The 27,553-nt window shown below is 40.4% G+C and overlaps 1 protein-coding gene and 1 non-coding gene across 18 annotated transcripts in view; one reads left to right on the plus strand and one right to left on the minus strand.

The window, feature by feature from the left end:
- The window catches only part of NCOR1 (nuclear receptor corepressor 1), a 184,940-nt gene that overhangs the window by 133,914 nt on the left and 23,473 nt on the right, over positions 1 to 27,553 (minus strand). For all 17 annotated transcript variants that reach the window (XM_075561014.1, XM_075561029.1, XM_075561027.1 and 14 more), the window contains 2 exons: positions 6,967 to 7,103; positions 726 to 915 (listed from right to left, as the gene is read on the minus strand). In XM_075561014.1, coding sequence (XP_075417129.1) covers positions 726 to 915; positions 6,967 to 7,103 — 327 coding nt within the window. The remainder of the gene's footprint in view (positions 1 to 725; positions 916 to 6,966; positions 7,104 to 27,553) is intronic.
- On the plus strand, positions 13,400 to 13,506 carry LOC142460384 (U6 spliceosomal RNA). Its single transcript, XR_012786596.1, has one exon. It is a non-coding gene; the product is annotated as a U6 spliceosomal RNA (small nuclear RNA).

A 27,553-nucleotide genomic window follows, 5' to 3' on the forward strand; every position in this document is an offset into this window, starting at 1 on the left:
CTTACTTTATAAAAATATGGAGTAAATTTTGTAAAAATAAGCTGTATCTGTGCTTTTTAGTTTTAACACTTTTTTTACTATACCATAGCACTTAGCTTTATAGACCAACCTCATTGACAGAATGTGTCTGAATAAACATTACAAACCTACAACTCCCTAAATGCTTCTCCCCCGCCCCACTGTCATGATCCGAATTCTACCTTGCAAGTCTGGCTAGACCAGAGGATGTACACTGGTACAAATAGGAACTGGAAAAACAGGGAATCCAGGGCAGATGATCTCTTCGGGGCCAGTGGTGTGAGTGGTGATACTGGGAGGGTAGAGGGAGAGTGGGTTGGAAAGAGGGAACTGATTACAAGCATCCACATGTAACTTCCTCCCTGGGGGACGGACAACAGAAAAGTGGGTAAAGGGAGATGTCGGACAGGGCAAGATATGACAAAATAATAATTTATAAATTACCAAGGGCTCAGGAGGGAGGAGTAGCGGGGAGGGAGGGGAAAAATGAGGACCTGATGCCAGGGGCTTAGGTGGAGAGCAAATGTTTTTTTTTTTTTTTTTTTTTTTGAGCAAATGTTTTGAGAATGATGAAGGCAATGAATGTACAGATGTGCTTGACACAATTGATGTATGTATGGATTATGATAAGAGCTGTATGAGCCCCTAATAAAACAATTTTAAAAAAACAACCCTGGAACTCCACAAGTAAGAGAACAAATATTTACCTTCTTCGCGTCAGAAGCTCTCAACCCTTCTGGCAGTGTGTGCACCAAAGGTAAGACGGCAGCACTGACACGCTGAAAATGGGGATCAGAAACCTGCTCCAATCGTGGGCGCTTTGATTCCAATGAATCATGATCCACCTGGGACGGGCCTGGGTGAAATTGTTCATATGCAGTTCTCCGTTCTTGAGGCCTAATGCATACAAATAAACACTTGAAATTTATCTACAACTCATCTGTTAATATTCATGCTTGGACTTTGAAATAAATTTTTTAAAATACACTTATTTTCACAGTGACTCCTTACTTCCACCCCACATGTCCACCTGCAACACAAATACATAAACAAACACACACAGACTCTCCAGAATAATATAAACCTAAGTATAAAGCCCTAGTGGTACAGTGGCAACACAATGGGCTGCTAACCACAAGGTCAACTGTTTAAAACCACCATTCAGGAGAAAGGCAAGCATCCTACCCTGTCTTTCTTACAGGGTCACAATGACTCTAAATCAACTAGATGGCAGTGACTTTTTAAAGAAGTATAATTTAAGGGAGATTCAAAAGCTTAAATGTAAGGTAGAACTGGGGTCATGATAGTAGGGAGGAAGAAGCGTTAAAGAACTAGATAAATGTTGTCTATTTCATCGGTGCTATACTGCACCCTTGCTGACTCACTCATCCCTTCTTTGTAACCCTTCTGCAAAAGGATGTCTAATTGAAGACATGAACATTCGTATAACATATACTACGGGGCAGAGTCAACAACAAAAGCAAACGTCAACCTGAGATCTACATATAAGCCAACACCACCAAGAAGTCGACTTTATGGAAAAAATCCAACATGAGAGAGAGAAGGAGAACATGAGAGAGAAAGGTAAATTAAACAAAGACACATAACAAGTATGTGCAGACCCAATGACAACCATCAAACTATATTAGCCAAACTCTAATAGATTTGACAAGGAGCCATAGTATTGTAGTGGTTACCAGCTGGGCTGTTAATCAAAGGTCAGTAGCTAGAAACCACCACCTGCTCTGCAGAAGGACGATGAAGCTTTCAGGCCCTGTAAAGAGTTACAGGCTTGGACACTCACAGGGGAAGTTCTACCCTGGTCTACAGGGTAGCTATGAGTTGGTATCAACTCAAGCGCAGTAGTAAGTGAATAGATCTGAAGAGAGAAAGAGGCAACACAACAATAAAGGAGACTTCAATAAACCATTCTCAAAGAAAGTCAGATTAGAAAAAAAACTCAACAAAGACATAGAAAACCGAATAACATAATCAACCTGACTTCTTTGACATTCACAGAACACATTAACCCAAAACAGTATAATACATTCTATCCCAGTACACATGAAACACTCTCTAGGATAGACCATATATCAAACTACAAAGTATGCCTCCGCAAATTTTAAAACATCAAGATATTAACCATCTACTCCTAGCACAATGCCATACAATTGGAAGTTAACAACAGAAAGATCAAGGAGGAAAAATAAAATGCATAAAATTGAATAAAACCCTAATTAAAAACTAACTACTGGGTGGACAACAATGTAAGGGTGGGTAAAGAGAGACGTTGGACAGTGAAAGTTATGGCACAATAATAATAATTTATAAATTATCAAGGGTTCATGAGGGAGGGAGGAGAAGGAGGGATGAGGAAAAATGAGTTGATACCAAGGGCTCAATTAGAAAGCAAATGTTTTGAGGATGATGATGGCAACAAATGTACAAATGTGTTAGACACAATCGATGTATGTATGGATTGTGATGAGTTGTACAAGCCCCCAGTACAATGTATTTTTTAAAAAGCAACTAGGTAACTGAAGATAAGGAATTAAATTTAAATGTTTCTAGAAACAAATGAGAGGTTAAACACACAACAGCACAAGCTATGGGGGGACACAAATAAAGCAGTATTCAAAGGACCATTTACAACAATCAGTGGACTCATCAAAAAATAATAACAAAATCAACACATCTACAATTTGAATAAGACAGCAAAATAAACCTTCAGCCAGCAGATTAAAATAAGTAATCTAAGTTAGAGAAGAAATAAATGAATCAGAATGGAAAGACAATAGAAAGAATTGGCAACAAAATAAATGGTAGAATAATAGCAATCCAAATAAAAGCAGAATATAATAGAAAACAGAACAAATTAAGACACTATTGAAAGAGAAAGCTACTGATAAGGTATTAAATTTTTAAAAATCATTTTATGGGGGGTTCATACAAATCTTATCACAATCCATACATACATCAATTGTGTCAAGCACATTTGTATATTCATTGCCTTCATGATTCTCAAAATACTTGCTTTCCACTTAAGCCCTTGGTATTACCTCCTCATTTTTTACCCTCCCTCCCAGCTACCCCCTTCCTCATGAACCCGTGATAATTTATAAATTATTATTTTGTCATGTCTTACACTGCTCAACGTCTCCCTTCACCCACTTTTCTGTTGTCCGTCTTCCAGGGAGGTTATATGTAGATCCTTATAATCGGTTCCCCTTCAACCCCACCTTCCCTCCACCCAAGTATTAAATGTTAACCTAACTATATCTGCAGTAATCCACTTTCCAATAAACTTATCTGAGGACCAGAATATTCAGATCCTTGGGCAATTGTGCAAGGGGATTAAAAGGAAGTTTAATCCATGGGGGGGGGGGGTATAAATAAATTTTGGGCTTCCCTCATACTTCCGAGATAATTCTGCTGGACATAATAAACTTGGTTGGAAATTCTTTTCTTTTAGAGTTTCATATATGTTCTTCCATTGCATTCTTTGCCCACATGGTTTACCGTGAAAATTCCAGCTTATTCTTACTGGTTTCCAATTGAAGGCAACTCTTCTTTCATCCCAACCTGCTCTCAGGATTCTGTGTCCTTGATAATGAAAAATTTGACTACAATATATCATGATGACTTTCTTTTGTAGGGTCTGTATTGTTAATGTTCTTTCAGGTTCATGAAAAAGTATTAGTGGCGTTTTTCATCCAAAAGGAATCTTTTTGTTTCTTCCTGTTCTGGAATCTCAGTGAGACATTGGTTGTTCCTCGTGATAGTGTCCTACATAATTTTTGGCCTTTCTTCAGAACTTCTTGCTCCTTATAATGATTTTTCTTCTTTTTTAAATCATGTTATTGGATGCTCAGATAACTCTTTTCACAATCCACACATATATACATTGTGTGAAACACATTTATACATTTGTTGCCATCATCATTCTCAAAACATCTGCTTTCTGCTTGAGCCCTTGGTATCAGCTTATTTTTCCCCTCCATCCCCGTTCCCCCCCTTCCTCATGAGCCCCTGATAAATTTACAAATTATTATTATTTTGTCACATTTTACACATCCGACGTCTCCCTTCACCCACTTTTTGTTGTTCATCCCCCAGGGAAGGGGTTATATGTAGATCCTTGTAATAGGTTCCCTTTTTCCATCCAAACATTGCTCCACCCTCCCAGTATCACCACTCTCAACACTGGTTATGAAGGGGTCATCTGTCCTGGATTCCCAGTGTTTCCAGTTCCCATCTGCACATATGTACATACTCTGGCCTAGCCAGATTTGTAAAGTCTATCTGTACGGTGTATCATGGGGTCATGATAGTTGGGGGAGAGGGGCATGGAGGAAGCATTTAGGAACTAGAGGAAAGTTGTATGTTTCATCGTTGCTACACTGCGCCCTGACTGGCTCATCTCCTCTCCATTACCCTTCTGTAAGGGCATGTCTTGCTGCCTACAGATGGGTCTTGGGTCTCCACTCTGCACTCCCCTCATTCACAATGATTTCATTTTTGTTCTTTGAAGCCTGATACCTGATCCCTTCGACACTTCATGATCACACAGGCTGGTGTGCTTCTTCCATGTGGGCTTTGTTGCTTCTGAGCTAGATGGCCGCTTGTTTACCTTCAAGCCTTTAAGACCCCAGATGCTATATCTTTTGATAGCTGGGCACCATCAGCTTTCTTCACCACATTTGCTTATGCACCCATTTGTCTTCAGCGATCATATCAAGGAGGTGAGCACATGATATGATTTTTTGTTCTTTGATGCCTGATAACTGATCCCTTTGGCACCTCGTGATCACACAGGCTGGTGTGCTTCTACCTTGTGGACTTTGTTGCTTCTGAGCTAGATGGCCGCTTGTTTACCTTCAAGTCTTTAAAACCCTTGACACTAGATCTTTCGCTAGCTGGGCTCCATCAGCTTTCTTCACCACATTTGCTCATGCACCCACTTTGTCTTCAGTGATCATGTTGGGAAGGGAAGCATCATGGAATACCAGTTTAATAGGACAAGGATTCTTACATTTAGGGACTACTTGAGTGGAGGCCCAAAGTCCATCTGCAACCTTAATAATAAACCTATAAAAATGTGCATAGATTCATATCAGTCTAGAGTTCTACTTTCATTGTTAGGAAGAAGTTTTCATGATTAAAAAAGTTTTTCATGAATATTATTTGTTAATTTATCAATGTTCTCTACCTAAGGAATATGGTTCTTAAATGTTGAATCACCTTTATTTGTCCTCCATATTTAACAACTTCCTAATTCCTTTAATGTTTGTTCTTTCCCTCTCATTCACTCAGATTGATTCAAGACTTTCTTTTAAGATAAAGATTTGACCTTTAGCCATATCTAAATCACTCTTGTTCCTTTCCATTTCATATACTAAATGTATAATGGTGGGCTTGGGATCAACTCGAATCTCCAACCTTTCCTTTGAACCCATGTGTTGCACCATGTTGTTACGAGTACTACATTACTTTTGTAATGTACAGCACTTAGAGGGCAGGTTCTTGGTTTATGTTTTTGAACACACACAGGTCTTCATTGTTGGCACATTGTGGCTTTCATTCATTTTCCTTTCTAGGAAAATGTTTCCTTTTCATAGGTCACTCCATACCTTCTTACTTAGGTTATTGTATGTATGGTAGTTACATACTTTCATGTCAACTTGAAGATATATAAAACTGTAGGGGTGGAGTTTAGCCTGTCAATCAGGTCACGGCCTGATGATGACTCCTGTGGGCATGGCCTTCTCATAAGGAAGGAGCTAGGAATCTCCCCTCTGCCTTCGTCTTCATGCCGCAGAGCCACTATGAGAGCTGCCAGAACCCTGGGGATGTCTCCACCACCACTGGATCCACAAGACTTTGCAGCCACTGGTCAGTGATGTTCCTCCATTCAGCTTCATTGCTTGTGAGTACGTTTAAGTCTCAAGAGGGACTTAAGGACTATTATCAAACTTATGGACTTGAGCTGGACTGGGCTGGGACGTTTCTGTGATATATAATTACTTCTTGATATAAAGTTATTTCTTTCACACATGAGCATCACTGGATTTGTTCCTCTACTCAACCCAGCCTAACACACTAGGCAGTCATGTCTACACCATCTTTTTGCTGTGAACTATGGAACAGATAGATCATTCTCACTTTGTCTGGTGTTTGGCTCCTCTGAGCTGCAACTAGAAAGACTGAGTAAGGCTTTCTATATGCTGTCTATGCTACCTGAGGCTGTAAGGAGTAGGGTCGTGGGGCAAGGACGGGAAAATGTGGTTAGGTTGCAACAGCCTCTTATAACTCATGGCCCATTCTAGCACAAAGACTTGTAAGACTTAGGTCATCATTTGTGTACACAGCACGCTGTGACAGCCATTCTTGTAGCCACAGAGAAAGCAGAACGATATAATAGGGAGACTCGAGCAAACCATTTACCACCCTTCCTATCTAAAAGTTTTCAAATCAGAACATATTCATGAGAAATCCTACCTTCAGGAATTCAAGTTAAGTTAAATGAAAATCATCTTGGAAATGTTAGCTTACATACTAATACCTGGGCACATTTTCAGATACTGACTAAATTACTCTGAGAGGGCACGTGGGCATCAACTTTTTAAAGCTCCCAACTGATATTAATATGCCTTCTAAGATGAGAGAACTGGTTTATGTAGCCTGGTCTAAGTCACAGATGCAGGATGCAAATCTAAGTCTACAGAACTTTCTACTACATACTAGTACCTCTGAAAATAGTGAACAAACGTTAAGTTATAACTACTATAATAACTATGAAAGAATATCAATATAAGAGAGTTCAAAATACTATAAATATTAGCTTGATTAGTAAAACAACTTATATATTGCCTGAACAAGCACACACACCAATATGTATAAACTTTATAGGTATAGACCTAGATGAAAACATTAAAGAAGCCTGATTACCTGTCCGAACCTGGGTGAAACTCTGAAAGTAATGAAGGTCGTCTACGAAGGTGTTGCTGCTGCTGTTGCTGCTGCAAGAGTTGTGATGCCTGATTAACTTCAAGATGAGAAGAACGATAATCAGGGACGGCAAATTCCTGGATTTAACAGGAGCACAGATTATTAAAAATATCAGCATGAAATAAAAGCAAGTATAGATGCACAAGATACAAGAAGGCTTCAAAAAGGTCATGGAGAAACTGAATTAAAAGATAAAAGGATTTACCCATGAACTTTTGAAGTCTCCCCCCACACATACACACAATAGTTATTGGTCTCAAGGTATAAAAAGAAACACTAATGATTTTAGTCCTTCATTGAAATAACTCTTCCTCCTAAGGGCAATACAGGGGACAGCACCGGAGACACAGTGTGGGAATTGCACCTGACCTGATCCCACGACACTGAGGCAAAGCACTGGGTGAGTGCAGCGGAACAGCAAGAGAATGGAGTGGCAAGGTCCCCAGGGAATGCTGAAAGTGGACTTTGGGGCCAGGGCGTGGTGCCCCAACAGACTGGACTGGAAAACGCTCCTAAGGGCCAGCAAACGATCCTTGAACTAACTACAAGCTTTTCTTTTGTGAAGTGTTTTGTTTTATTCTTTGTCAGTGGTTTGTTTTTGTTGTCTTGTTTTCTGGTTGTATACTGTTGCTTTGTTTTCTTCTATCTTGTTTTCGTGCATGTTAGTGTCTCCACAGGTCTGTCTGAATAGGACAGGCTGGATGAACTATCTGGAGGAAAAACAATGGGACCGACAGTTCCGGGGGGACTTGGAGTGGGGGAGGGGGAGGGGGTAAGGAAGTGGTGTTAACAAACACAGGGACAAGGGAAAAACATGGGACCCAAAATGGTAGTGAGGGGGGAGTGGCAGGCCTGGTGGGGAATGATCAAGGGTAAGGTTGCGTAGAGAAGAGGTATACTCTAGCCCAGGTAGGGACGGAGCATGGTAGTGGGCAGGAGGAAAGTCAAGGGAGATGGAGGAAGAAGCTGAGAGTCAAGGGGCATTTATGGAGGTCTAGACAAAGACATGTACATGCAAATATATATAGGAGGATGGGGAAATAGATCTATGTGTCTATATTTATAGGTTTAGTATTAAGGTGGCGGAAGGACCTTGGGCCTCTACTCAAGCACTCCCTCAATGCATAAATACCTTCTTTTACTAAATCTGCACTCTATGATGCTCACTCTCCCGACACAACTGCTGAAGCCAAAGCGGGTGAACAAGTAAATGTGGTGAAGAAAGCTGATGGTGCCCGGCTATCAAAAGAGATAGTGACTGGGGTCTTAAAGGCTTGAAGATAAACAAGCGGCCATCTAGCTCAGAAGCAACAAAGCTCACATGGAAGAACACACCAACCTGTGTGATCGAGTGGTCCTGAAGGGATCAGTTATCAGGCATCAAAGAACAAAAAAATCATATCATTGGCTGCACACCTCCATGATACGATCGCCGAAGACAAACGGGTGCATAAGCAAATGTGGCGAAGAAAGCTGATGGTGCCTGGCTATCGAAAGAGATAGTGTCTGGGGTCTTAAAGGCTTGAAGGTGAACAAGTGGCCATCTAGCTCAGAAGCAATAAAGCCCACATGGAAGAATCACACCAGCCGGCGTGATCACGAGGTGCCAAAGGGACCAGGTATAAGGCATCATGCAAAAAAAAAAAAAAAGAAGAATATATATATATATATATGCATGTGTGTATGTATGTGTATATATGTATGTGTGTGTATATATATGGATATATATATATACACCATAGTGAATGAAAGGGGAAGTGCAGAGTGGAGACCCGAGGCCCAAGTGTCGACCACTGGAGATCCCCTCAGAGAGGGGTTCAGGAGAGGAGATGGGTCAGTCAGGGTGCAATGTAGTACCGATGAAGAACACAGCTTTCCCCCAGATCCTGGATGTTTCCTCCCCCCAACTACCATGATCCGAATTCTACCTTGCAGGACTGGATAGGGCAGAGGTTGTACACTGGTGCACATGGGAGCTGGAGGCACAGGGAATCCAGGGTGGACGATAGCTTCAGGACCAGGGGTGTGAGGGACGATGCTGGGAGAGTGGAGGGTAAGTGGGTTGAAAAGGGGGAACTGATTACAAGGATCCACATGTGACCTCCTCCCTGGGAGATGGACGGCAGAGAAGGGGGGGAAGGGAGACTCCGGATAGGGCAAGATATGACAAAATAACAATCTGTGGATTATCAAGAGCTCATGAGGGAGGGGGGAGCGGGGAGGGAGGGGAAAAAAATGAGGACCTGATGCAGAGGGCTTAAGTGGAGAGCAAATGCTTTGAGAGTGATTAGGGCAAAGAATGTAGGGATGTGCTTTATACAATTGATGTATGTATATGCATGGATTGTGATAAGAGTTGTATGACCCCCTAATAAAACGTAAAAAAAGAAAAGGAAAATAAAAAGAAAATGATTAGGGCAAAGAATGTACAGTAGTGCTTTATACAATTGATGTATGTATATGTATGGATTGTGATAAGAGTTGTATGAGGCCGTAATAAAATGTTAAAAAAAGAAATAAAACTATAATGATGAACATTTTATTATCAAAATAATTTAAAATGAAATTCCAGTTCAAGTCATTCACATTTGATTCATTCCTCAAACAGTATAAAAACCCTAAGCTATACATACTACACACATAAGTAAAATCTCAAACTTATATATTTAATATTAAATAGGAAAAAGCTTTCCAAACTGAAATTTGAAAGGGAAAGCTGAAGGGGGTCACAGAAACTGCCTAGGTAAACCAATGTATGTTTACAAAGGAAGACTCTACGTTCCAGACAATCAATGCACTATACTGCTCTGTAAAAGTAATAGCTTTTCCCACTTACTAGATGGGTGTGTTTTCATGTTTCTTTTTCTGCTTTTCTTTTGTAGATTTGTTTCTGCAAGAACCTCTTTTCGAGCAGCCGATATTAAGGGCACAAGTAAAAGGCAAATGTTTTGAGAATGATGATGGCAACAGATGTACTTACCACAATGGATGTATTTATGGATTGTGATAAGAATTTTACTAGCCCCCAATAAAATGATTTAAATAAAATTTTGAAGAAAAAAAGAACCTCTTTTCAAATAAATCTATTATACTATCTCAATTATAAACAGATCATTAAACATTGAATTATTAAATAATCCAGCAACTCTACAACTATGGATAAACCCACAAGAACAAGAAAAAAGGCTAACACCAAAACTTACCAACATTCATAGCAGCTGAACTCATTACACTCAAAAAATAGAAATATCCTGCACTGACCCATAGCCCTACACAAGACAGCACCTGAGACACAGTGGGGGATGTGCGAATGAGCTAACCCCACCACCCTCAGGCAAAACACTGGGCGCGTGCAATGGAGTGGCGGGGGAAGCAAAGCAAGGAGGTACCGAGGGAGTATAAAGTATGGACTTTGAGGCCAAGACGTGGCACCCCATCAGACTCGTCCTGGAAATACTTCTAAAGGTCAACAAACAGACCTCGGACTAACAGGCTATTTTTTTTTTTTTTGCTTTTTGTTTCGTTTTGTTCTTTTTTGTTCTTCTTTAAAATTTTGTATGTTAGTGACTTTTTTGTTTGTTAGTTTGTCGGTGTTGCTGCCGTCGACGCCATGTTCTTATGTGTCACTTTGATGCTGTCAAAGCCATCTGCATTTTTATGCTCATATTACTATATCTGCAGGTCCACCTAGATAAGATAGGCTGGACAAACAATATGAGAAGAAAATAACGGGACCAACGGTCCAGGAGGGACATGAGAGCGTGGGAGGTAGGGGAAGGGAGGAGGTATTGGCCAACACAGGGACAAGGGAACAACGAGTGGTTCAAAACCAGTGGAGGGAGTGGATGGGAGGACTGGTAGGGAGTGACCAAGGGCAAGGTAACTAAGAGGAATTACTGAAACCAGAATGAAGGCTGAACATGGTAGTGGGACAGGAAGAAAGCATAAGAACATAGAGGAAAGGAGTAGGAGGCAAAGGGCATATAAAGAAGTCTAAACATAGACATGTACACATGTAAATATATTTATTATAGGGGAAATTGACCTATGTACATATATTTATAGGTTTAGTAGTAGGGTAGCAGGTGGACATTGGGCCTCCTCATGCGCATTCCCTCAATACAAGAGCACCTTGCTCAGCTAAACGGTCATTCCATGATACCCACCTTCCCGACATGATCGCTGACAGACGTGTGCATAAGCAAACGTGGTGAAGAAAGCTGATGGTGCCCGGCTATCAAAAAGATGTAGCCTCTGGGGTCTTAAAGGCTTGAAGGCAAACAAGCGGCCACCTAGCTCGGAAGCAACAAAGCCCACAGAGAAGAAGCACACAAGCCTAAGTGAACACGAGGTGTTGAAGGGATCAGATAGCAGACACTAAAGAACAAAAACCATCATTGTGTGATCACCATCCCCACATAAACGCTGAAGACAAATGTGTGCATGAGTAAGTGTGAAGAAGGTTGATGGTGCTCAGTTATCGAGAGATACAGCATCTGGGGACTTAAAGGCTTGGAAGTAAACAAGCGGCCATCTAGCCTAGAAGCAACAAAGCCACATAGAAGCAGCACACCAACATGTGTGAATATGAAGGGCCAAGGGAACCAGGTTTCAAGCTACCAACCTTTCGGTGAGCAAGTGTTAATCACTGCACACCAGGGCTCCTTAATGGACTATTACCCACTCATAAATGAGGAATGAAGTCTTGATACATGTACAATTTCAATGAATCTAAAACACATTACATTAAGTAAAAGAAGCCAGAAATAGAAGGCCACCACATACTGTATGATTCCATTTATATGAAATGTCCAGGTGACACAAATGCAGAGACACAAAGTAAATTGCTGGCTTACAGGGGGTTGGGAGTAGGGAGGAGAGGAAAGTGAAACTAACTAGTAGTCGGTATAGGATTTCTTTTAGGTGTAACAGAAATGTTCTAGAATTAGATTGTGATGATTGCATAACAGTAAATATACTAAAAGCCACTGCATAGTTTATAGTGGTTGATTTTATGTTACATTACAGTAAGTTTTTAAAAAAAATCATAAATGACCTCAACAAATGGATGAATAAAATGAGGTGCATACAAACAGTGAGCTAACTCAGTAAAAGAAATATAATATAATATAATATGAATGACGCTTGAACAAATGCTGAGTGAAATTACCCAATTTTAAAAGGCCGAATATTGTAGTGCGTTGTCCTACATATGCCTCTCTATATTTGCTTTAATTGTTTTCTATAAAAGAGAAAAAGCACTTATAGAGAGGCAAATGCAGAAACACCTAAGTTTATCGGTGTTTACCAAGAAAAGGGAGGGGAATAAAATCACATTAAGTCTAGAATTGTGCAGGGGTTACTGTAACTGTCGATAAGTTAGTTGTACACCTTTAAACACGTGAACTAGCAAAAGATTTCGTGATAAAATGTTCACAAAGACAATCTTCTACATCCTTCTTTGTTGAGTAGTGCCTAGGATCTTAAAAGCTCTTGAACGGCCATCTAAGATGCAACTACTGATTTCTCCCAGTCCGGAAGAAAGAAGAGTGAAGATAATTTAAATACACATGTGTGTCAGTCTGGGTGGACGAGAGAAACAAATCCATGGACACACATATGTGTATATGAAAGAGATTTATATACAAGAGGAATTGAACACAGAGAAAACATCCCAGCCCAGGCCAGGCCAAGACCATAAGTGTGACATTAGCCCATATGTCTGATACCAATCTATAAAGTCTTCTTCAGACTCACAAAACACATGTAATGAAGCCAAATGCAAGACAGTGTGTAGAAAGTCTTTGGGTCCAGAGGCACTGAAAGAACCTCAGTGTGGGCAGGGGTCTCTCTGTAGCTTCTCCGGCTTCCAAGGTCTAGTTACATCCATGTGACTTGTCTTCTGCAATGTCTTCCAGGGAATAGCAGAGAGAGAGTGGTGTCTTCTGCCTCCAAGGAAGAAGTACCAGATTTCCCAGAATTCCCAGAAGGCCATGCCCACACAAAAGCCTCATTGGCTACCTCCAGAATGACAATCTGGACTCTACCCCTACACTCTTAATCCTTCAGCTGACACCCAGATTAGGTGACTGCCACAACATAGAACCAATGAGTCCAATGAACTAACAGACCATGTGGACATCAATCTCCATGACCCCGAGACCAGAAGAACTTGAGTACCTGATTATCACTACCAACTTCTCTGAGAGAGATTGCATTAAAAGGTCCTGGATCGATAGAGAAAAATGTGAGAGAAAAAAAAAACACCCTCAAATTCAAAAGGAAATTAAATATAAAAGAAAATTCAAAATCATTTGAAAAATTAATGAAAAAAAACAACAACAGGTTTCCTGCTTAAATGGTGACTGGTGCAGTGCTCGCTTTGGCAGCACATACACTGAAATTGGAATGACACAGAGAAGATTAGCATGGCCCCTGCGCAAGGATGACACACAAATTCATGAAGCGTTCCATATTTCTTTTTTAAATGGAGACTGGTACAACCTCTTATGGCTATGACACGTAGCCATCCTTCAGCTCTGGAAATGAACTCAACCCTAAAGCTAAATTTCCAACTGTGTTAGACAGGGTTCTCTAGAGAGATAAAACTAGGTTGCTGATAATTATATATATATATATATATATTTATATAGATATATAACACAAGAAATGAACAATTAAATTACAAGATAGATATATAATACAAGAAATGAACAGTTAAAATTTATAAAGCAGTACAAATGGCTCAGTGCGACTCACTCCCGTGAGAGAATTGTGAGACACTAGCAGTCCTTCAAGTCTTGAGGGTTGCCAGGTGAAGAGAGATAGGCTATCCCAGCACAGGCAGCAAACAGCAAGGCAGGTCACCAACAGTCAGCCAGGTCACCAACTGTCAGTCCTCAGCTGCAGAGATGTAAATTTCATTCGAGAGGTCTTAAAGGGACCTCAACTTACAGCGACACAGTCCACAGACTTGATGTCCCATAGGTAGTGTGCCCTTTAAATTGAGGCACAGAACAAGCAAGGCAGCTGCACACTGTTACAATGATTAAAGAGCGAGAGACAAGAAAGGCGGGGCTCACTCAGCCACTTATCTCTCCACCCTTCAATTAATCCCACTTGTGTTTATCGGCCAGGCTGGCACAATAAGCTATCTTACCAACTAAACAACAAATAGGTCATAATTAACACTAGGGGGCTACATACACCTAAAAATAATCAACCACTTGTGATCTGAAGGTCAACTTTTATGCAAGGACAATGTTCAGAACAGTTTGGAAAGAAAGAAGACTGAAAATAAGAAAACCAAGGAGAAAAAAATGGGATACATAATATTATCTTGTGGGAATTTGTCAATGACGTGAAACAAAATGTGCATGAATTATTAAACTGCTCTATTCCATAAACCTTCAGCTAATTCACAATAAAGTTTTTTTGTTTTGTTTATTAAGTTGTCTGATATTGTTGTAATAACAACAAACTTACAAAATAAGATTAGCTACTCAGGCTATATATAATCAAGTATTTCATAGGATTTTATTCTTGATTTGGAGGTTCAGGGACATAGGTTCATGGACATCTCAGTAAAGTGGCATAATACTGCTTTTGGAGTTTTTATCTCCCCAGTTTGTTGTACAGTGCCTGGGGCCCAAAGCTGTGAGTGACCATCTATTTAAAATTAACCTCTATTCACTAGGAGTAACAGAGGAAGGAAAGTCAGGAATAGGAGGAGATGGAATGTAAGACTCTCTCCATGAACAATTACCTCCTTTGCCATGAGACCAGAGGAACTAGATGGTGGCTGGCTACCATTACTGAACATTTTGATCAAAGATTCCACAGAAGACTCCTGATCAGAGTGGAAGGAAATACAGAAAATGATTTCAAATTCTTACTTTCTGGAGCCATAATGTCTGGATGAACCCCTGAAAGTACTGCCCTCTAAACCCTGAAATTATCTCTAAACCCTACCAAAAATATTTCCTAAAGTCATTTTAAAATCAAACCATGATTTAGCCTAACTAGTAAAAACAGATCTGCCATGAGTATTATGTTGAGCCTCCACTCAAGTACACCCTCAATGCAAAAATACTTTGTTCTATTAAACTGGCATTCTATTACGATGCTCACCTTCCTAACACAATCGCTGAAGACAAAGCAGGTGAATAAGTAAATATGGTGAAGAAAGCTGATGTTGCCCGGCTATCAATAGATAAAGCATCTGGGGTCTTTAAAGGCTTGAAGGTAAACAAGCGGTCATCTAGCTCAGAAGCAACAAAGCCTGCATGGAAGAAGCACATCAGTCTGTGCGATCACAAGGTGTCGAAGGCATCAGGTACCAGGCATCAGCAGAACAAAAAATCATATCATTGTGAATGAGGGGGGAGTGTGGAGTGGAGACCCAAAGCCCATTTGTAGGCAATTGGACATCCCCTTACAGAAGGGTCTCAGGGAGGAGACAAGCCAGTCAGGGTCTGATGTAGCAACGATCAAACATACAACTTTCCTCTAGTTCCTAAATGCTTCCTCCTCCCCCAATATCATAATCCCAAGGATCTACATGTGACCTCCTCCCTGGGGGACGGAAAACTGAAAAGGGGGTGAAGGGAGACGTTGGACAGTGTAAGATATGACAAAATACATATTTGTAAATTATCAAGGGTCCATGAGGGAGGGGGAAACGGGGACGGAGGGGAAAAAATGAGGAGCTGATGCCAGGGGCTTAAGTGGAAAGCAAATGTTTTCAGAATGATGAGGGCAATGAATGTATAAATGTGCTTTACACAATTGAGGTATGGATTGTGATAAGAGTTGTATGAGCCCCTAATAAAATGATTTTTAAAAAAGAAAAATGTCCATGGGATCAAACTGAAAACAGCAACTAGAAAGATTAGCTAGGAACCTTTCAGGACAATGAGTTTATATTAATGAGGGAGAAACAGCTCAGAAAAGTATGAATAGTTATACAACTCAATGAATGCACTCAGTATCACTATATTGCACATGAAGACTATGGAACTGGTGGGGGGTTGTTTTTTTTGTTGTTGTTTTTTTATTTTTTATTTTTGCTGTATTATATTCTCAACATCAAAAGAAAATTTAGATGACAAAAAAATCTAACTCCCTTTCCCTAAAAAGAAAAAATATCATGCGCTGATAAAATTGAATTGTCCAGGCTGAACTATGAGTAGGTGGGGAATATGGAGCCCTTCTCCATAAGTAATTGTCTAAGAAGAACTCTCACAAAGTTGAAAATATAACCAAACTACCCACAAAAATAAATAACATACATCTAAGAAAACAAGTGAAAGATTCCCTGAAACTAGAAATGAATAAAATAATAATAAGTATTAACAATACTGTAATAGAGAGTTGCTTTATGTGGCCTTTGCCTTGGTGGGAAAGGGATGACAAAACCACTTAGATTTCCCCCCAAATCCTGAGGAGTTGACACTGTTGTCCAAGTTCTCTGCAGAAACTTGTTACTTTTGCCCAGGAAGAAGACAGTCCCTACAAGCAGGAACATCAGTTATTCGGCAAACAAATGGAGCCACTTATAATACAGAAGGGGATTGGTCAATTTATTTAGTCGACCAAGTGAACTGGTAAGTTACGCAAACAGTGGCTTGATAATCAAGAGAAACCGGACTAAACCACTTGGCCCATATAAGGAGCCAATCCCACTGAGATAGGGGCAAAAGACAAAGAAACGGAGGGGGTGGGGCCACGTTCTTTCAAACAGAAGACGTGTAGGTGGAGCTAAAAGTGTTGTTATATAGGTCGGGGCCATAATACTTAAGATAGATAGAAGACGGTTAAACAAAACAGTGGTATAGCTGAGGGGCACACCCAGGCAAAGCAGGGTATAAACAAACCAATAAAACCCCCTGAAACTCATTACCACTGAGTAGATTCCAACTCCTAGCTACCATAGATATACATCGTCAAAGGGCAGTGATCACAACTGAGAGGAAGGGTTGTCCTGAGAGGCTTGCTTGCACAGTCAAGAGTGAGTTTCTCCTACATTGAAGGGGAGAATGTGCTCTTCACTTAAGGGAGGCTCCTTCCAGACCTTGTCTGTGTGTTTCCTGACACTAATCCTGCATTGTAGAGTGTTGTGCTTCAGAGTTGACCTTGATCCAAGCTGTAGCCTGTACTTCCCTGGTAAACCACATAGCTGTAAATACAGTTTGGGATATCTGTCTTTGGTTGCAGCAAATAGCAGAGTCCAAAAGAGAGAGAAGAGCTAAGGGGAGGAAGCGTGGTACCCGAGATGACAGAGTGGTACAGCATCATGAGGAAGGTGGAAATCTGAGATGCATTTAACCTTCATTACAGAGAAATAACTTTGTGTTGATTCTTATGAATTCAATAATACATTTAAATAGCCTCAAAAAGAATTTTAAAAGTGTAACTTTGATCACTGAAAACTAAACAATAGAATAAAACAAAGCTGAAGGATAAATGAAAGCTAAGAAGAGCTGAGGCATTTTCACAGAACAAGTAAAGCATAAAGATACAGAAACTACAGAAGTAAAGTTGAAAGGGGAGTCAGTAAAGTTCTAACATCCATGAGGCACACGTAAAATGCTACATTCTAAGAAAGAATAGAAAACTTTTAATGGAGAAAAGACAAGTACTCAGAGTGAAAAGGTGTAAAATAAAAACAGAATACATAACCTCCTCCCTGGGGGAACGGACAACAGAAAAGTGGGTGAAGGGAGACGTAGGACAGGGTAAGATATGACAAAATAATAATAATTTATAAATTATCAAGGGTTCATGAGGGAGTGGGGAGTGGGGAAGGAGGGGAAAAAATGAGCTGATGCCAGGGGCTTAAGAGGAGAGCAAATGTTTTAAGAATGATGGGGGCAATGAATGTACAAATATGCTTTACACAATCAATGTATGTATGGATTGTGAGGAGTTGTATGAGTCCCTAATAAAATGATTTAAAAAAAGAAAAACAGAATATAATTAATCAACACTAGCATCAAAATATTAAGATAGGAAAAATGCAGATAAAACATTAAAGAAAATTTTACATATAAATATCAGGTTTCCTACAAAGTAGCAGGTATCATAACAAAAAGTTTTTATCAGCAAGACTGAATAAAAGGGAACAGAGAAAAAACATATTCCAATCTAAGAGAAATACAACTTTGAAGTCAGAGCAAGTTTTAGGATGACAAACTTTTCAAAGTAAAAGAACACAGCACATTTGTTAACAACAGACCCTATCTGACTGAAGATGTATTCAGGAAAAAAATTAATTAATCCAGGTGTAAGGAGTAAAATAAAATAAATAGCAGTGTACTTCAGCTTACAGCAAGTAACAGGAAAAACTATCCCTTACTTTCCTGAAAAAAACACTTAAGATTATTTGAGAAAATAAAGGAGTTATTTTCAGATAATGGAAAAAAGGCAGGACAGAAATAAGACCATATCTCAGAGAGAAATAAAGTGAGCGTCTCCATACTCCAGGCCTCCCACAACGGAGGAACTATCATCCCGGAGTCCTGGGAAGCGAATCCAAACACTGCGGCACAATCTTAGTTAACTAAAGAACCAAGCATGTAAGTCTGGTACGGCCAGGTAGATTTCTGGGACTTCCAAATAGGAAATAAATAAAATGAATGAACGAACGAACGAATGAATAAATGCCAACTATACAAGCCACACAAACCAAACTCATTATCATCAACTCAATTCCAACTAATAATCACCCTACAGGATAGAAAAGAACTGCCCTATCGGGTTTCTGAGACTTTGTATCTTTAGGAGCGGAGACAGCTTCATCTTTCATCCACAAAGCATCTGGTTGCTTTGAAACATCCCTCTTCAGGTTAGCAGCCCAATGCTAAACCCACTATGCAACCAGAGATCCTTAGAAAGCTTGTGTGAAATCCAAATTTGGGTTCCCTAACACCTTTGGCTCAATTCCAAAATTTAAATGTCACAGGGCTGGACCAAGAACTTCTGATGAAAAAACAATTAGGTGGCACAATAAAACAGGTCAATTCTCAGAACTCACACAGGGCTGGAACTCATTCATATTTCTTCCAATGAGAGTGAAGAGACGCCACTGAATATACAGGGTATTCAACAAGTATCATCGTGGCACAATTAAACGCTTGGCTGCTAACAGAAAAGTCGGCAGTTTGAACCCAGCAACTCTTCAAAATAAAAGACCAGGTAATATGCTCTTTTAGATATTAGAAAGCCCTGTGGGATAGAACAAGGGAATACAGAATGGTTTAAAATCAGGGAGGTGTACATCAGGTTGTATCCTCTTACCATACTTCTTCAATCTTTATGCTGAGCAAATCTTCAGAGAAACTGGATTATACGAAGGCTAATGTGGCATCAGGATTGGAGCAAGGTTTATCAGCAACTTGTACACCCAGCTGACGCAACCTTGCATGCTGAAAGTTAAGGAGGAGGACTTGAAGCACTTGCTAATGAAGATCAAGAATTGTAGCCTTTAGTGGGAATTACAACTCAAATGTAATTCAAATAAAACCCTTACAACTTGACCAATAGGTAACACTGTGACAAAGAGTGAAAAGATTAAAGTTGTCAAGGATTTCATCTAGCTTAGATCCACGCACAATGCTGATAGATGCAGCCGTGAAGATGTTGATGGCAACATATGTACAAGTAAGTGTGCTTAATAGAATTGAATGATGATGGGTTGTTACAAGATTTGGAAGTGTCCCCCCACAAGAAAATTATCAATAATAATAATTAAGAGATCAAAAGAAGAGTTGCATTGGAGGAATCTACTACAAAGGGCTCTTGAGAGTGCTGAAAAGCAAGTATGTTACTTTGAGCTGTACCTGGCCCAAGTTATGGCATTTGCAATTGCTTCACATGCATGTGAAAGTTGGGTACTGAATCAGGAAGCCTAAAGAAAATTCAATAGCACTGGAGAAAAAATATTGAACTGCTAAAACATTGAACTGCTTAAAGGACAAGCCAATCTGTCTTAGAGTACAACCAGAGCATTCCTTGGAGGAAAGGATGGCAAGACTTTGTCTCACGTAGTTTAGACATGCTATCAGGAGAAACCAGTCCCTGGAAAAGGATGTCAAGACTTGGTAAAGCACAGGGGCAGTGAAAAAGAAGAGGGCCTCAATGATAAACGGACACAGTGGCTGCAACAATGGGTGTTAACATTAGAACAATTGCGGGGATAGCTCAAGACTAGGCAGGATTTCAATTTTTGGCAAATAGGGTTGTTATGAGTCAGAACCGACTAAAGGACACCTAACAACAACAACATGAAGTAGTTCTACTCTGCCACATAGGATTGATACAAGTTGAAATCAACTTAATGGCATCTGACAACAGTAGGGACTAAATTAGACCTAAAGATTACAATTTGCCCTATAAGCGGAAAAAACAACCCTCAACAGTTATAAAATTGCCTATCCGAAGGAATCTCTTTTTAATGGAATACAACAAAAGTATAAAAATCACAATGCTCATATTCTAGTAAAAAATGTATGAAGATAAAACGGCAATTTTTTAAATTACTAAAACATTGGGATAAATATAAAATTAAAACATGCTATAAGTATTGCACATATTTCCAGGAATTATAATAAAACATTAATATACTGAGTTCATTCAAGATCTAAAAAGGGAACGAACAGTACTTTAGGGAATAAAAATGTCAATTGCTGGCAATGAAAATTTCTCTGGGTAAAATCAAAAGTTGAAAACTACAGAAGAATGGGGGAAGGGAGAGCAGGTAGGGAGGGGAAAAATGAGGAGCTGATACTAAGGGCTCAAGTAGAAAGCAAATGTTTTGAGAATGATGATGGCAACATATGTACAAACGTGCTTGACACAATTGATGTATGTATGGATTGTGATAAGAGTTGTATTAGCCCCTAATGAAATGATTTTAAAAAAAAGAAAACTACAGAAGAAAAGATCTCTGGGACTTCCAGGAAGAAGGCAACAGAGGGACACATACCAGAGGGACTCCACAGAATCCAGCCCAGGAGAGTGGCTTAGAGGGAACTTTAACACACACAGCTGAAACACAGCAGGAGCATCATAAAGATAAGTAGGCACAGACCCATGGGGTTTTCAGGGGCTGGGGGCTTTGAGCTTACCTCAGTGGAAGCCGGCAGGGGCTTGACCTTGGTCCCACCACTGTCTCTGCCAGAGCTGGGACCATTTGGAGCCCGTAGGAAGGATGGGTCTCAACACGGCCAGTTTGCCCCAGCCTGCCTAGGGGCAGGGACTGGACCCTTGCAGCTCCATGGGCAGGGATCAGGGTTCAGCTATATTGTTGCTTTTGTTTTCATCTCTCCTCTCTGACCCCCCACGGTCTTGGAAGGCTGCTCAGGGACTTCTACCCTCAGCTCAACCACAGCTTGCAGGCACCACCTTGGGGCAGCAACTAAACCCTTGCAGGCAGGGATCAGGGCTCAGCTACATTGTTGCTTTCATTTCCCTCTTCTCTATATGCCCCAAACAGTCTATGCTGTCTTCTTTTTTTTCCCCCGTCTCTTTGTCTTTCCTGTTCTCTCACACTCCACTGCTAACCTCCAGACCACTCCCTTAGCCTATGACATTAATGCCTACAACCAGACACAGACAGGTGAACTCTACCCTGTGTAGCTAGTCTGAGGTCGGGAAAGCCATGCTTTCTCTCCAGGGAATACTCTGCCCAAATTCTTACTGGGTAATTCCTGCCTGTGTATCTGGGGCATAAGGCAGCTCAGCCAACAGTAGTCAACATTCCAAGTTGCTGCAGGAACTTCTGCCCAACCTCCACAACACCAAATCAGGCAAACCACCAGCCTTCTGGGGCACTCCCCTGAGAAAAGCCACAGGAGGATAAAGTCGTAAATTAACTCCATAGTGAAATTAGCTGTAGGCAGTTTGAAGAAACATTCCTACAAATCTCCCAGAGAGAGCCAGCGCTCTTCGACTCCCTGGAAAATGGCACCTGGCTCCTCTAAAACAACGCAACGCAAACAGCCATCAACCCCAATGACCTCAAAGAAAAATCAGAAGAAACAAAAGGCAATGGCAGATGATGTCCCGAACATAACGACATGCATAGAAGAAGCTGACATTGAGCTACACACAAGGAAATTTTCAGAAAGCTGCTTGGAGTCATACAGGATATGAGGGAAACAATACAGAAAAAGGATGAAATGATACAGGAGAAAAGGCCATACATCAAAGGGAAATACAGGAGCTTAGGGAGGATATAACAAAAACCAGCAGCAAAAACACAGACCTCGAGAATCGACTGGAGGAAGTAGAGAATTGCATCAGTGGCTTGGAGGACAGACAAGCAAACGTTAACAAACACGAACAAAAATCTTCAAAGAAGCTGAAGAAAATCTAAGAGTTATGTCTGATGCTATGAAGCAGAACAACATTAGAAGTATTGGCTTACCAGAGGAAGACACAACAAAGAAGTCATCTGCAACAAGAGTGAGATAACTCTTGGAGGAAAGCTTACCCAGTTTAATGAATGGAAACCAGGCAACCATTCAGGAGGCTGAAAGAACACCAGCTACACTAAATCCCAAGAAGTCACCAAAGCACATAATAGTTAAATTATCCAACTTTGAGGAAAAAGAGAAAATCATGAGAGCAGCTAGCAATTACATATAAAGGTTCCCAAATAAGAATAGCTCAGAATTATCAGCAGAAACTATGAAGAAGAGGAGAGAGTGGAGTAACATATACCAAAAATTGAAGGAAAACAATGCAAACCCAAGAATACTCTACTCAGCCAAATTATCAATCAAGATAGATGGAGAAGTAAGAGTATTCCCAGACAAGGAAAAACTCAAAGAATACATTAGAAGAAACCCAGCTCTACAAAAGATCCTTGCCGACTCAGTATGAGCAGAAGAACAACACTCACCAAAATTAAATAAGAGACCGCCACATAGAACAACTTCACCATGAGGGCAACAAAGAGAAAAGAGATCCCAAGATAGCATTGGCTTAAGGATGGAAAAACGTCAAGAACGATACACATACACATATGCACAACACACTAATGAGAAAGGAAAGTAGGACAACTCCCAACACAAAAGGTATAAGATGACATCACAAAGTCCGCAGATGGAGATAATAACCAAGAATATCAATGGCTTAAACTCAGGAATTAAGATACAGAAAATAGCCGAGTGGCTTAGAAAACACAACCCATCGATCTGCTGCCTACAGGCGACACATCTCAAGGCTACAGACAAAAATAGGCTGAGAATCAAAGGCTGGAGAATGTCATACCAAGTAAACAGCAATTCAAAAAAAGCAGGGGTTGCAATCCTAAACTCGGATAAAATTGACCTCAAAGTGCAAACCATAAAAAGAGATACAGAGGGGCACTATATAATGCTCAAGAGAATGGTAGACAAAGAATCACTAAGGATTGTAAACATATATTCCACAAATGAGAGACCCACTGAATACATCAACCAAACACTCCAAAAAATTAAAAAAGAAATCACAGACTCAACAATTGTAGTGGGTGACTTAAACACAGCACTCTCTGAGAAAGACAGATCACAAAGAAAGAAATTCAACAAGGAGGCTAGAGATCTAAACACCACAATTAGACAATTTGACCTGATAATTACAGAGCTTTTCATCCAAATACAACATAAATTAACATTCTCTTCAAGCCCAAATGGCACATATTCAAAGATAAAGTTAAGCACACTGACATCATACGGACCCCTCTCTCTGACCACTGTGTCATAAGGGTGAAAATCAACTAAAGACAAAGAAAACAAGAGCAAACAATTGGAGGATGAATAACTCTCTACTGCAAAAGGAGTGCGTACTGGCGCAGATCAGAGCTGATATTAGGAAATCTCTAGAAACCAACGAGAATGAACACACGACATACCAAAACTTATGGGACACAGCAATGGCAGTCATCAGAGGAAGTTTCATAGCAATACATGCACACCTGAGAAAGGAAGAGAGACTCATGATTGATATGCTGGCACAAAATTTACAACAACTAGAGCAGAGTCAGCAGGACAATCCTACTAATAGCAAAAGAAAAGAAATAATAAAAATCAGGGCTGAGACTCAGGAGAGGGAAAATAAGAAAACTATGGAAAAAAATTAATACTGCTAAAAGTTGGTTCTTTGAAATGACAAACAGAATCGATAGACCACTGGCCAACCTAACCAAAGAATGGAGCGAACAAATTTCAATAGCAAGAATAAGGGATGAAAGGGGGGAAATTACAACAGACCATAATGAAATCAAAAAGATAGTTACATAGTACTACGAAGGATTGTACTCCAATGAATTCAACAATTTGGAAGATACGGACAAATTCTTGGAAAAACAATCCCTCCCTAGGCTATCCTCGGTGGACATCAAGATTCTCAACAGACCCATAGCAACAGAAGAAATAGACAAGGTTATCAAGGGATTACCAACAAAAAAATTCCCTGGACCAGATGGCTTCAATGAAGAATTCTACCAAACATTTAGGGAAGAACTAACACCAATCCTACAAAAACTCACAGACTCCTTCTATGAAGCTAGTATAACTCTGATACCAAAACCAGGCAAGGACGCCACAAGAATCGAGAACTACAGACCAAAACCCCTAATGAACATCAATGTAAAAATCCTTAACAAAATACTAGCCAACAGAATACAAAAGTATATAAAACAAATAATTTACCATGAACAAGTGGCATTGATACCAGGGATGCAGGGATGGTTCAACATATGAAAGACCATTAATATTATTCGTCACGTTGACATGAAAAACTGTAACAACCACATAATATCGACAGATGCAGAAAAAGCATTCGATAACATCCAACACCAATTCCTGTTTGACCCTTGAGAAGACAGGTATGGAAGGAAAGTTCCTCAAGACAATACAAGCTATATATGAAAAACCAACAGCCAACGTTGTAGTCAATGGAGAAAAGACTAACACAATCCCACTGAAAAAAGGGGACCAGACAAGGATGTCCCTTGTACCCACTCATATTTAACATCATATTTAAGGTTTTCACTAACAGCATAAGGCAAAGAAGAGACATCAAAGGTATTCGTCTGGGGAAGGAAGAGGTGAAACTATTGTTATTTTTAGATGATATGATTTTATATATGGAAAATCCCAAAAGTTCCACAAGGGGAGTACTGGAAGCAATAGAGGAGTTTGGCAGAGTGGCAGGATACAAGATGAACAAACGGAAGTCCATCGGACTGTTATACACATCGGATAAGACCACAGAATAGGAGATCAAAGAGGTGGTACCATTCACAATAGCCAAATACAAATTGAAATATCTAGGGATTATACTTGACTAAAAGAACAAAAGATTTATATGGAGAAAAACTACATAACACTATTACAAGAAACCAAGAGCAACCTCAAAGAATGGAAAAATATCCCATGCTTGTGGATTGGAAGACTCAATATAATCAAGGTGTCAGTTCTGCCAAAGGCAATCCCGATACATTTAACCTCGTCTTTCTTCAAAGAATGGAAAAACTGATTACCAACTTCATATGGAGAGGGAAGACCAAAATTAGCAGAGAATTACTCAAGAAGAAGGACACAGTGGAAGAGCTTGCTTTACCTGACTTTAGCACATACTATATAGCCACAGTTCTCAAAACCACATGGTATTGGTACAATAACAGATACTGAGACCAATGGAAAAGAACTGAAACCCAGAAATAAAATCATCAGCATACTGACAACTCATCTTTGATAAGGGCCCCCAAAATATCGGATGAGAAGCAGATGCCCTCTTCAACAAGTGGTGCTGGAAAAAATGAATATTTACCTGCAGAAAAATAAAGCAAGACCCATATCTCACTCACTCCATGAACAAGAATAAACTCAAAGTGGATCACAGACCTTGAAGCTAAAGCCCAAACTATTAGGGCCATCAATGAGGGAATTGGGACCAACTTGAGAACTTTGGCACAGGGAATACATAGACTATCAGAAATAGGGAAGGACACAAACACAGAGGAGGCACAAATTGACAAACGGGATAAACTGAAGATAAAACACCTGTTTACATCAAAAGAATTCACCAAGAGAGTAATAAGAGAGTCCATGGACTGGGAAAACATCTTTAGCAATGACACAACAGACAAAGGTCTTTTTACTAAAATCTACAATACTCTGCTAGCTTTCAAAAAGAAAAAAACTAACTGCCCACTTGAGAGGTGGGCAAAGGACTTGAACAGAAGTTTCACAGAGGCAGAAATCCGAATGGCCAGTAAACATATGAGAAAATGTTCCTGATCTTTAGCCATAAGAGAAATGCAAATTAAAACAACAATGAGGTACCACCTACCATCTTCCAAGGTAGCCCAATTGAAAAAAATCAGAAAGCAACAAATGTTGGAGGGGCTGTGGTGAAACAGGAACCCTCATCCACTGCTTGTGGTCTTGTAAGTATGTACGACCACTATGGAAATCGATCTGGCGATACCTAAAACAGATGTAAATAGAGTTACCATACGACCCAGCAACCCCCCTACTGGACATATACCCAGAAGAGGCAAGAAACAAACCAAGGCCATATAGCTGTGCTCCAATGCTCATTGTGGCACAGTTCACAATTGCAAGGAGTTGGAAGCAACCCAATTTTCCATCAACAGACGATTGAATTAAAAAACTGTGGTATATACATACAATGGAGTACTACGCATTGCTAAAAAGCAGTAATGAACATATGAAGCACATCGCGGCATGGGAAGAACTAGAGGAAATCATGCTAAGCGAAGTAAGTCAGGTACAAAAGGACAAGTACAACATGAGTCTGCTGAGGTAAGTGCTAAAGTAAAATGCAAAAGAGGCAAAGGGAAAAAGCTACTTTACACAAGCATTCTTGGGGTGAGGACCGTGTAGTATGGCAAGAGACCACATCAAACACAGGGATGCACATGGTAGACAACTGGGGAGGAGCTGGGGAAAGGGAAAAAAATGATAGTAAGGAAGAAATAGGTAGCGGGGGCACAAGATGCTAACCCAACCAAGGGGAGGGTACTGTTTATATTTCCACAGGGAAAGAAGGACCAGACTTCAACCCAGTGCCCAAGGTGTGAATGCAACATTCCAGCAGAGTAGGGAATCAATGGGGAGGTCTGGGAGGCTGGCCCCAGTACCAAATACTAAGTGGATGCCCTCCCCTCCCCCCAGAAGAACTTATTTCAAAGGCATTAAATCTGCAGCTCCGGGAGAGAGACATATCTGATTGGAGCACGAGAGCAGATGAAGAGGGAGTAGGAGAGAGTGAAGCACATACTGGCCCACCAGGCCTTGACGACGATGACCCCAATTGGAGCAGCCAGACCACCGAGAGGACCACATGGCCAGCCCCACTATAAGACATGAAGCCCCTCACTGACCCATGGCCCTATGGAGGACAGCACCAGAGACACAGTGTGGAAATTGTACCCGATCAGATACTACCACACGGAGACAAAGCACTAGGGGAGTGTAGCGGAACAGCAAGGGAATTGAGCGGCAAGGTCCCC

This window comes from Tenrec ecaudatus, chromosome 10 (assembly GCF_050624435.1).
Source record: "Tenrec ecaudatus isolate mTenEca1 chromosome 10, mTenEca1.hap1, whole genome shotgun sequence".
Taxonomy (NCBI): domain Eukaryota; kingdom Metazoa; phylum Chordata; class Mammalia; order Afrosoricida; family Tenrecidae; genus Tenrec; species Tenrec ecaudatus.